Raw genomic sequence first — 12,525 nt, forward strand, 5'->3', positions numbered from 1 at the left:
TCTCTTAGGAGACCTGCTGCGGACCACTAAAAATGCTCGCCTATATCCCTCCTGTCGTCTCCTCTCCATCTCAGATGCTCTGCTGATGTGGGATAGATTAATGAACCGACATTCTCAACTATCATTTGCAACTCGTAATATCTCCCTTCAGGCCCTTTCTCAACTTATCCCGGAGCTCAAATCTCACCCCCTGGTGCTCTAAGGGACTGACCTCTAAATGATCTTTATGTTCAGGATCTTTTTCTCCATATCCAGGAGCATTTTAATATGCCTACTAAAGATATATTTAAGTACGCTCAAATTTGCAACAGGATAAGCTCAGCCTACAAGACGCCTCACACTCCATCTCTACCTCCTACCCCTGTGGTTGACAGACTGACAAAAGGCCATAACAGGGGATGGGAATAACTTTCTGGCATCAGTATCTCCACTCTCTCATAGTACCCACAAAGTATCCACCTTAACCTTTCCCACAGCAGGAAACTATTTACACTACTTCGCACCGCATATCTAAGTATATTAATCACACAAAGATGCACATTAAACTGGTTAACAGATTATACCTCACCCCAGCCTGGCTCCATGTTATGTGGCCCTCCCAAAGGAAACCATGCTGGCGTCAATGCAACCAAACAGCTGATATATTTCACGTCTTTTGGACATGTCCCATCATACGGCCACTTTGGCAAGAGGTTTTTTATTTCATTACCACTGTTTGGGGAGGGGGGCGGGGGGCACACTGTCATGGATCCAGGCATGGCACTACTCCATCTTTATCCCAACTATGTCCATAAACATGACAGATGTCTCCTGTGTCATATCGTAACAGCGTCCAGAGCAGCGATAGCTCAAAATTGGAAGGCTGACGCTTCCTCTACCTTGTCTAGAATCATCTCTAAAATCCAGCAGTTTCGAGATGGAGACGATCGACAGGCCTTAATCTAATCCTAATCTACCTTTGCTTCGACCCCCATCATGAAGTAGTTTAATTGGCACGGGTATGTCACAAAGGGAGTTGGGGCATATGGAGGATCCCCTTCCCCCTCTCCTACACAGTCACCTCAAACCTTATCTGATTCCCCCCAGGACGATTAGTAGTTTATTGTTTTATTTGTGCTGTACCTGGGAAGGTTTATACTTTTGCATTGGGCAATGTCATGTTTACTCTCTCTACAAAGGATTGACAATATCTCCTCTTTTCTTTTGTATAGTATCATCTGTGGATTATGTTGTGTTGTAATACTCATTGAGCAATTACATCACCATCCCTCTCAGGAGACTCCCCTCGTCTCCCTCCCCATTTTATTGACTCCCTTATGTTCTGTACCCCATACCCTTGCAAAAATTTAGTGATGAAAGAACATCCCTTTTGACCTAAAAAAAAAAAAAAAAGAGCTGCACTAACACCCATAACTTAGGTGAATAACCTTTAGGTGCTGTGATCAGACCAAAGAAAAGCCCTCTGAACTAGTAATGTGATTTTCCCACTGCAAACCTATGAAGGCTGTAATGTCACTCCCAGATTGGGATATGGAGATATGAATCATTTATGTCCATGGAGGTGATAAATTTATTTCATTCCATGGCTATGACTGATTAAATGGACACCATCCTGGATTTGTCCAACATAAGCAAGATTAAGGACTTCAGATTCAGAATGGGCAAAAAAAAAAAAAAAAAAAGTCAAGCCTGGTTTCTGTAGAATTAGGTTTGACTATAAACCAAACCTTCCTACTCTTTTGGAAGTGGGACAATCACTCCTAACAATAGAGACTAGATGACCCCTTGAAGAGCCAGCCTCCTGGGGTTTTTTTTATTATTGTCTCAGGAGGGGTGTGAAGAAAAACCTGTATGGAGATCCCAAGATGTAACCTCTTTCTATATGCCTCTATACCACAAGTCCAAAGAGTACCTGATCCATTGCTCCCAAAAGAGTAAAGATGCAGTCCCACCAAAGATCTTTCTGCTTACATCTTTGGTAACAGACCCCTTGTAGAGAAAAATGCAAGTAGCAAAATCTCTGGATGTTTTTGGCTTTGGTGCCTTAACTGGGAGAAAGGGTCTCTCTCCTCCTGTGGCCTGAAAGATGTTCCCAATCCTGCTGCTACAAGAGAGATTTCAAAATGTCCTCACATATTCTGTTTGATTCCTTGAAGGAAAGCACAGTGTTTGGAAAATAGGTGGATTTTGTAAGACAGGTAATGGGGTCATTCACTCTTGGTGGAATCTCCCATTTTCCTATATCTTTTTCCAAGAAGGGAAAGTAAAAACTTCTACAGAACCTGAAACCCCCTATATAGTTTATGCCAAGCTTCACCCAGAAGTTCAGTCAACTGAGGGATGAATGAAAATAAACAATTTGGTTATTTTTCCTTTTGAGTAAGGAGATATCCAGAAACTTAGGTGCCTCTGCATCCTGAAACTTGAGGGCTTGTCTAATTGCTATCATCAGTTCTTCAACCACCTCCCTGCTGGATGAATCATCCTACAATCCTGTCAGGTCATCAGAAGAGACTTTTATAATCTCACTTTCCTCCTGAGAGGAGTTACGATATTGAACCTACATAAAATGGACATGGGAATGTCCTTGATGCTTATTGGATGTCGAGGTCTCCAACAACTTCTCCAGCTGCAGGACACTTGTGCCAACTCCTGTACTAGAGTTTTCAAGCTTTTGCAATGTGTTCACCTACCTCCACAGAATGCACTGCACACCTTGTCAGCTCTGTGATGGGAGAGAAAGAGATGTGATGTGTGCAAATCCATACACACATACTGCCCAGTAGAGCACCACAATTTTGTGAGGTGCTATTGCAGAGCCAGACCAAAACAGTATTTCTAAATGCAATCGGTATGAATGTAAAATTAATAAAAGGGTAAAGTGACAGAACACAGTGGCTAAATAAATTCAATATCGGATATCCTTAAGGAAGAGTACCATGACTGAACAGAGTGGCAATAGAAGCAGTTTTCAACCAAATATTCCAGAAAGGAGAGCACACACATAGCCCACATCGTCTCTAAGAATAGACTGTTCTATATATCAAATGCTCCAAGGCAAAACAGTTTCTTAACTTCTAGCACCACTAAAGTGATCAGGAGACTGATTTCTGAAGAGCTTTCCTCATCAAAAGCCTAACGAGGACATGATACACTGGGGAAAGGCACCTCCCTTGCTAGCCCAGGTCAGGTATGGCACTGTCCTTCCTTCTGCCAGGTCTATTCCTAGTGCACTGCTGACTTTTAGGTGGTTCCCTACCTGACCCTCCTTCCCGACGACCTGTGCTATTCTGTATTGCAGAGGACTGAATCCCTGGACCGCTGTAAGCTGTGATGATAGGTGCCCCAGCTCCTGGGGTGCAGTCCAGTGTAGCTGACACTCGTTGCCATGGGGTCCACAATCACTATCTTGTCCTGCTGACCTCCCCCTTGGGAGCCATTTCAATAAGAGGGGAGCAGCAGAGAAGTGGTGTTCTCATAGGCGCAGTCTGCAGCAGACAGAGGTAAGTACAATTAAGTAAAATAAAGTAATTAAAAAGAAAGGTACCGTTGTCCATGGACACAAAGGAAAACACAGAGGAGCGATTGGTAAAGTGGTATAGAAGGGGAGGAGCTGGAATTCATAGAGTTTAAGTTTAGAATTAGTGCCTTACTCCAACACAAACACCCTCTATAACCTAAGGTTAAGTAGTTCCCCCCCAAATAGGATGAATGAGAAATAAACATTTTCATTAACCTGATTTTAAATAGACCACATTGAATACAGTGAATATGTACAGAAAAGATCCAAATCAGACCAAATATGGAGAGTTGTATGTGTTGATATGTAACTAACATAAATCACAAAACAGTCACAAACAGTTTAGATTATATATAAACCATTTGTATCAGAATTCATCATAAAAAGCACCTCCTCATATAGTGAGACGGTAAGTGAATTACTATGCATGTTTCAGACAACGTATAAAACGAATATTGCATACAATATCCTGTGTATCAGGTGCTCACTACTATATCTGTCTAAATGTAATAGCCAACAATTTATGAAGGCAGCACCCACTGTACGTGGACTGGCCACGAAAGTTGCAGAGAAAAGTGACTAACACCAAAAACTGTCCCCAAACATTTTTAATGTTGTATGCTATAGTATATAAATGTATGTACTACAGTATATAAATATTCATTTAAGTCAGCAGTGGGCTCCTATGGCTATGTTTACTGGTGGACCCTTTTGTAGTGCCTTCAATTCACACATTTCACTTGGAACTGGTTCTTCAGCTACTATTCATGATACCTCATCATCAAGGAGGGGCTGAGTATTATTGTAATTGTACCCAAATGCAATAAGCACAAGATGTCCTAATATATAAACTGCCACACAACTTTACATAAAACAACAATACAGGAGGACACAAGTAGTGCTGGTTTTGTGCTGGTTTTGATTCTAACCAGGGTAATATCTGCATAGTTCTTACTGCATTTGTGTGGGTTTCCACCAATTTTTACCATAGTCCAAAAAACATACTAGTTTCTGACCAAGCTAGCCCTAGTGTGTGCACATGAAAGGGAATTTTGATTGTACTATCCACTAGGGATAGACTGATTTAAATTAATTAACATTGTTCAGTGCTGTGTACTTTGTGCTGTTTAGTGTTTTGATCAAACTTATTAATATTATCATCCTTCTAACGTCATCAAACAACGCAAGCAGAAAATGCCACACATAGCTTTGCTACTGCTTTAATGATAAGACTGTTTCTCCTGTTTGAAGGCAATAATTACACATTCTTTCCAGCTAAAATGTCCGTTTTTTGTTTTTTTTTAACTGGCACAATAATCATGTGTTTATAAAAAAAATAAAAAAAAATAATTAAAAAATGTAAAATAAAAAAAAAAAAAGTACCTCTTTGGTGAGGCAGGTACCAATAGAACTCATGGAATACTTTGTAAACTGAATGGGCAATACAACGCTATACTTTACTTTTATAAAGTTGGGTACCACAGATAGTCATCACATAGCTTCTTGTGATTTTAGAAAACAATTTTAAAGCAGAGGCACGAAGCAAAAGAGAATTTAAGTAGGATATAAATATCCCTGTTTAGTGTGTGTGTATGTATGTGTAAATATATATATATATATATATATATATATATATATATATATATATATATATATATATATATATATAATAAAAAGTGCATAATATTCTCTAGTTTGAATCTCTTCAACAATGTGTGGCCATAACATGGCGGTTTCCATCTGTACTATTTTGCTGTTAATCATTAACGGTTTGCAAAACACTTACTCCTGCTTAACAAAGTCTTTTTTTTTTTTTTTTTAATGGTGTAATATGCATCCAAGCGGAATAGCAAGGAGACAGGATGTCCCTTCTGTCATTTAATTCGGTTTAAATTCACGGCATTTTTTGCAGTTACAGTTTAATCCTTTCATGAATGTTTTGTTTTTGAAGAAACACAAGTTTTTAGCTTTTAGTGTATTATAATGAATTGGCATTTTCCAACAATGGGGGTCCATCTCTGTGGATAGATGGATGCGGAGGCTCCCTTTTATACGTTTTTGGGGGAAGTTTCGGAATAGGTTGAGAAGTGCTTTGTCTGGGTGGGACAGGAGGACCAGTCACAAGTTCTAGATCTTGCACTACTAAAGAGGGATGTCTTCTTGTTCCATGGGGGGATGGAGTCTGTGGTGGAGGTGAGCTGAATGGTGAAGGGCTATAGGGAAAGAAAGTGGTGGGATGTTCGCTTTTCCGTCCAGGTGGAGGTGGTTGAAGGTGTAGTGGAGAGCTGGAGAAGACATCTGGAGTACGTACAGGTTCCCGTGGTGGTAAAAGTGGAGGGCTCTCAGGTCCTTCAGAGACTGAGGAGCGGTCAGACATTGGGTACCGTGGGGAGAATACTTTTGACGTGGGTTGTCGTGGTGGTATTGCTGGAGGGCTGTCCCCATGTTTAGACATAATCTGAAAATAAAATGAACAGAAACAAACATTATGCCCAGCATTTATACTCAAATTATAGCGAACGAAAATAAAAATGCAAAGTTACAAGGACTATTTGAGGGAATTTAAGTTTTATACCCCCTCCCTCCCCCTTTTTTTATTCTCATTGTACTTGGAATGTTTACTTTACAATGGGTTTTTGGCTGTACTTGATACTTATTGATTTCAATAAAAACAGTTCATAAAAAATATATATAATTTGTTAAACAGTCAGTATATTCCTTTTATGATGGCATTTTATTTTTGCCCTCAGTATCTCATGCACCATACTGCACACTAGGAGAAACAATATGATTATAATCCCTAGTCTGCAAAATCTAAATCTGAGATTACACAACAATTATAACAAGAGATTTTTATTTCCTGATGAGTCCTTTGCCATGAAGCTAGCAGGGCACTTCTCAGATTAAACGGCTAGGTAAATCCACTTTTCCCATCAGCAACTGCAGAGACCCAGATTACTAATGGAGGTACTTCATCTTGTGTTAGTGAGGACATGTGTGGTTCCTAGAAGGACACCACGGGCAGTACATTTGTTTCATCTCTTCAGAAATTAAAACATTCAAAGATTTGTTGAACATCTACTGTGATGGCCTTTTTCAGTACTGCTCAGCTGTTGTCCTGTGTTTACAGACCCAGTGAGGTCACACTACCTTGGTGATATGGGCCATCACCCAGTGGAAACAATTTATTATATAGAGGAAATACCAGATGGATTGTGAAGTAAACCCACCAGTAAATGGATAGGTTAGAAGCAACCTTGCCATTCTATTTCCTTCAAAAACTACCAAAAAGGACTTGGATGGAGTGCAGGCATAAGCATTTGTGTTGTGTTGAGTTTTGTTGTTTCAGGTACAGAATTTGGATTTTGGAATCCTTAGAAGGATAGGGGATTTATGGGAAAGGCAAGGAGATGCAACATCCTAGCTCACATGAAACCCAAAGACCATTAATCAATAAAAGGATAGTATGAAGTACCACTTGTCCTCATGGAAAACCATAAGAAAGGATGCATTAGAAAGCACCAGCAGTTCTGAGACTCTACAAGCCAAAATAAACTGCCTGATTAAAGACGACAATTTGAGCCTTTAGAATGGGTCCTTCTGTCTCTAAGATCCCACTGGTGATTTGACTGCTGAAAAGGATGATGAGTATGTGCCATCCATTTAAAGAAATTTCAACCTCCAGAATCACAGCCATCTGCTTCTTAAACAGCACTAAAAAAAGGCTGGTGCCTGAACTTTCTGGTCTCTCCTAAAGACAGTGAAGGCATGTGAGGGGCCAGTAATGGCGGAGACAGCACTAGATGTAAGAATTCCAGATCTTAGAATTTACCGGCTTTCATTTATTGAAAGAGTACACAAATCCCTTGAGATGCAATATCAAGATTCATGTCATTCAAACCAATCTAATGAGGCTATGATAAAGCAAATAACCCAGACAACTGGTTCAGATGCAGCATAAAGTGCAATGGGAGATCTGCTGACAATGTCACAAGATCTGTGCATCAGGTCCAATGTTGCAAATCCAGTAGCTGCTTCCGCAACACTTTGGGAAGCAGTGCCAAAAATGGTAATACAATTGACAGGTCTTGTAAGACTCCAGCAAGTTACAAGTTGGTAGATGATGTTTGGAAGGAAGTTGCAAGATCCAGTGGCTTATGGCTGTAAAAGTTGGCCTTCAAAGTGCTGACACAAGAATATAAATAAAGACAAAGCAGAAACCATCTGTTCAACCCACAGCAGAATTATGCATTACGATTGGGGTACAGTTGCCAAACTGGTGATTATAGCCCACTTCCTGGGTAGCACAGACAGAATATGTCAAGACAGCCTTTTTCCTCAAGAGGAGAGTCTACCGCTGCCGAGCATATGAAAATATGGATCTCCAGAATGTTTACCAGCAGTTGTGTCTCCGAGAGACCATCCTTGATCCAGCCACCTTCATGCTATGAGACAGAAAAAGTGGTAGATGCAATATACCCCACCTCATTTTGGTCTGCTCTGCATATGTGCAGTCTCCCTGCGTTTGGTCATAAGAGGCTTCAAGAGGGTAGACCGGCATCGCTAGGCCTTACCACAAATTTTGATACGGGACACTGATGTGGTGTTCAGCCTTTGGCCAAGGGCACTTACAAAACTGGCACTTCCCCTCTAGAAGTGGGGTGGGAGTAAAGAAGAACTGAGGGGCTTTTGACCTCATTACACAGTTTGTATCCTATAAATTGCAAATTAAAATCCTGAAACATTTTCTACTAAATACTATGGACAGCAACTAAAATCCATGGATATATGGGAGTACCTATCATTTGAGTGGCAATATTATCATATATACACCATGTAGTTATAGGAATGAGATTCTGCTTTTACCTTTGAGGGGGAGGACTCTGTTGGGGCCGACTCTGGTCGTCTGCGAGGAGGAACAGGTGGAGGAACCTGCATATCATCACAATTCTTAGGGAAATTAATTGAAGATACTGAAGCGGAACCTAAGAGAATTCCAATTCAAATATTAATTCATACATGGTTTATAAAGGTGAACGATAAGTGCTACAGACAATAAGCTGGTATACAGACTAAGGAGCTATCTGGCCACCAGGTGGCAATGAAACACCATAATCTCAATGTAAATTATACTTGACTAATTTTCCAACCTCGCTTCCAGGCGATGCCAGAGGGGACGTAGGAAAAGAGAAAGTTGATTGATCATGCAATTTCTGACATTCACAGCAGTAAACCATTACACAGATTGGAGCAGGCAAGTGCTCTTTGGGAGAGTTGCTGGCTCCTTCAGTAGTTTGGGGAGGTCTCCACATATGCGTGTGCATTGCTATTAATTTTGAGATTACTTACATTGTTTACACAGGATACAACAGGTTCAGCACTTTTAATTAATACATACTGCTGTGTGAAGTGAATACGTAAAAGAGAAAAATATAAACGTTACACTCTTGCTTTGTTTTGTATTCATACACAGTGTTTTTGTGCCTTTTAATTATGCAGCACTACATAAAATGTTGCTACATTAACATTATTCAAATATGCAGTGTGCAAATACAGTCTCATGAAAAACTACTCACCCCTTTTATACTTTTTTATTAGATCATGGAAAGAACCGCCTCCCCCCCATCCACAAAAACCCCTCTAAAGTTTTTAATTACACATGCACACATATACTCATGTGCCCCATATAAGTTGAAGTAGATTCACAGATGAAATCAAAATTGAAGTTTTTGGCCTCAACACTAGGTACCATGTCTGCCATACTAACACTGCCCATCATTCTCAGAGCATTATGTCCACAGTGATTCAAGGAGTCAGGAGCATAATGCTATGGAGATACTTTTCTGCTTCATGGCCTGGAACACTTGTTATAGAGGTAAATTAGATTGACCGAATTCAGATAAATCCCAGTGCTCTCCCTTGTCAGGATGCAGCATTTCCTTATTAATGTTATCCTCTTAATTTTGTTGCTATTTTTCACATGTTTTTATGTACAAAACTTTCAATACAAACTTACAAAACCTGCTGCAGTGGGCAAGAGATCCAAGACTTGGATGAAGATTTATATTCCAGCAGGACAATGACCCCAAGCGTACAGTACAGTCAGATTACACTGGTTTACATAAAAAAAACAAACAAAAAAACCCAGTGTTCTGGATAGAAAGCCCAAACCTAAATTCTATTGAGAATCTGTGGAATAATTTAATCTAAACTCTGCACAGCTGGCAGAGCATTAAACAAGCTGACTCAGCTGTGATTGTGAGTGAAAATGGTTCTACCAAGGGGGATACTTATATCAAGAATTATTGCATTTTCTTTACTGGTAATTAAGCCAAACCTTTATAGTGTTTTCCTTATTTTACATGAGTGATTTGTGTCGAACAGTGATAAGAATTCCCAACTAAATCCATTTTGATTCCACTAAGAAAATAAAATGTAAAAAAAGACAAAGGCTACTGTGTCTGTATAGGTATAAATTTCTAATTCCTTAAGATTGGGATTATAAAATCTAACCATATTTAACTCAAGAATATGATCAAAGACATTATCCGTATGCACACCCTGTACATCCTGTCATTAAAGGACAATGCATGAGACAGAACGCGGCTGATTACAGAGAAGGATGTAAAAAACATGGGAGTGAAGCAATTACCAGATAACCAGGAAAACGCCAAAAAGCTACAGCAGTGTGCAACCACTGATCAAACAAACTGAAGAAAACATGTAAAAACATGGCACCTACGTGAATGAAAGGGACTTGATGGGTCTGAATCAAAGACACTGCAGACATCAGTGGTGCTGGATGCCGCAGATGGTGGAGGTGGCGTTAAGGGCGTCCGAGGAGAGTTTGGGGCAGATGCTACAGTTTCAGTTTCACTCTCAGGGATGCGACTGTAGCTGATTTTCCTTGGTTCCTGCTGCAATGGTGTAGGGTGCCTCATCGTACCTGGTCTTGTGTTTGACGGCCGCACACCAGGTGACTTCAGTGGATAAGTGTACTTTTTTTGCTGAAAAACATTTTCACAAAAGTCACAATCTACTACAAAACAATTGTCAAAAGTTCAGCAGCACTTGTTTTGTGTAAACTGATCTTATATCTTTACTCATTTGTTTAACACTTATCCCAAATGATAAAATTTGCAATTTTGTTTTCTGTTTTAAAACAATTTTACACCATGCAGTTTCTTTGCAGAACTAAGGATTAACCATTTTCAGAATGTAGTAATATTGTTGAAACAAAGTAACTGCAATAATATCTGTCTCAGAAACTCGCTATGTCACTTGGTACAAGTTGACTGAAGAGTCCAGATCACATGTAGAATCATCTTTAATCTATACTTATCTTCCCACGGAAATAGAACAGAATTTTTTTAAAATAAATTGCAAATGATCTTACTTCAATAGGAAGTTGTAAACGTAAAAAGTGCATGGGGATGGATTGTACAGCTAAGAGCTACTTACAAATCTTGGCAAAGTCTTTGCATTTCGTGGCTCAATTTCCAAAGACTTCTTAAACAAATAATCCTCAAATTCCTTCTCTGCATCACTTCCCATTGGATTCAAATTCTCAAAAAATCTCTGAAATTAATCAAGCAGTTTAGGTCAGTTTGTAGGATAAAATATGACTGACATATGGTGCTAACTGGAGGTAAATATACATGCTTTAAAGACATGAAACCTATATTAACAAGTTAAGCCACTTTCTTATAAATCACTCTTATTTCCACTTTAAGATTACAATTGTTCTTTTTGTTTACAGCTCCATATTAGGTTATATCTATATATCAAACACTAAATTATTTGATTCAGCTACAACAGCTAGAAACATAAAGGAGAACAATCAATACATGTTTAAACCGCAACATCCTTCAGGCAGGTACAGAGTGGGCCTACATGGTGCATGTAAAGTGAGTTTCACAGAAGTCTGTTCTCCAGGATTGGAGTGGCTCATATGTATATTAAGACTATCATAAAACTTCTTTTACTATCTCATATAAGCTAAAATAGTGTTTTTACACCTCATAGGAATGGAATACTTCTTCACTTCGTAATAACCAAGTTGGGTACAATTGTTTCCCTACTTCAGAACCAAGATGTCACAATATAATGTCAACTTACCCGGATGTCAGCCTCTACCTGTAAACAGTAAGGCTGATTCTGGTACTGCTGTATCTCCCCTGTGATCTCGGCCACTTTCCTCCTTTTGCTAAAATTCACCAGTTCCTTCCCATGTCTCTTCAGAAAATCAGGATTGCCTTCTTCTGTTTTTAAAATATTAGTCAAATAAATTCCTAAAGTAGAGAAAAACCAGAGCTGTACATTAGAGCCCCGCACACACCTTTCATCTCTCTCTGCTCTTCAGTAACAGATTATGCTCGTTGCTGCTTTGGTATCAGCATTTATTTAGTTTGCTGTGGTATTTAGAAATATATTGTCAACTGCTGACAAAAAATAAAATATAACACACAAAAGTAGACAACGTAAAAAAAAGTGTGGGGATCAAAGAACAGTTTGTGTAAAACAAATACAATTCTAATTCTAGAGAAAAATATTAAAGGGGGGGGGGGGGGGGGGACGGACACACAAATTTATCTGTAACTCCAAATGAATTCACAATGCACATTCCATACCATTGTGAAATCATTAGAGGTAGTTTGTTCAGCCTATAAAATTGCTGCCTCCACTCCGGGTATACATGTACAATTAGATTTATATGGTGCCTAGCAGAGCCCTACAAAAAATTAAGTAACGAGCAATGTAAATTGGGAATAATAAGGACAGGGGAAAAAAAAAACACCCCGAAAGAGCTTACAATCTAAATGAGTTGTGGGAGACCCAACAACAAAATGTACAGATTAACAAGTGCTGTAGTTCAGCATAAAAATCCATACGCGCAATGGTTTACGCGGACACAGGCATAGCCGGGGATTGCAGCAATCCTACTGGTTTAAGAGGTGAGATTTCAACCCTGAACATCGCGCACTTTCCTTTCATTATTTATACAC

The 12,525-nt window shown here is 39.4% G+C and overlaps 1 protein-coding gene across 1 annotated transcript in view; it reads right to left on the bottom strand.

Moving 5' to 3' along the window:
• Positions 1–4,724: 4,724 nt before the first annotated feature.
• The window catches only part of SOS1 (SOS Ras/Rac guanine nucleotide exchange factor 1), a 105,393-nt gene continuing 97,592 nt past the window's right edge, over positions 4,725–12,525 (bottom strand). Inside the window, exons 18-22 of the mRNA XM_075203705.1 lie at positions 11,639–11,811; positions 10,982–11,098; positions 10,263–10,527; positions 8,387–8,505; positions 4,725–5,978 (exon numbers count right to left, since the gene is read on the bottom strand). Coding sequence (XP_075059806.1) covers positions 5,499–5,978; positions 8,387–8,505; positions 10,263–10,527; positions 10,982–11,098; positions 11,639–11,811 — 1,154 coding nt within the window. The 3' untranslated portion in view covers positions 4,725–5,498. The remainder of the gene's footprint in view (positions 5,979–8,386; positions 8,506–10,262; positions 10,528–10,981; positions 11,099–11,638; positions 11,812–12,525) is intronic.

This window comes from Mixophyes fleayi, chromosome 3 (assembly GCF_038048845.1).
Source record: "Mixophyes fleayi isolate aMixFle1 chromosome 3, aMixFle1.hap1, whole genome shotgun sequence".
NCBI lineage: Eukaryota > Metazoa > Chordata > Amphibia > Anura > Limnodynastidae > Mixophyes > Mixophyes fleayi.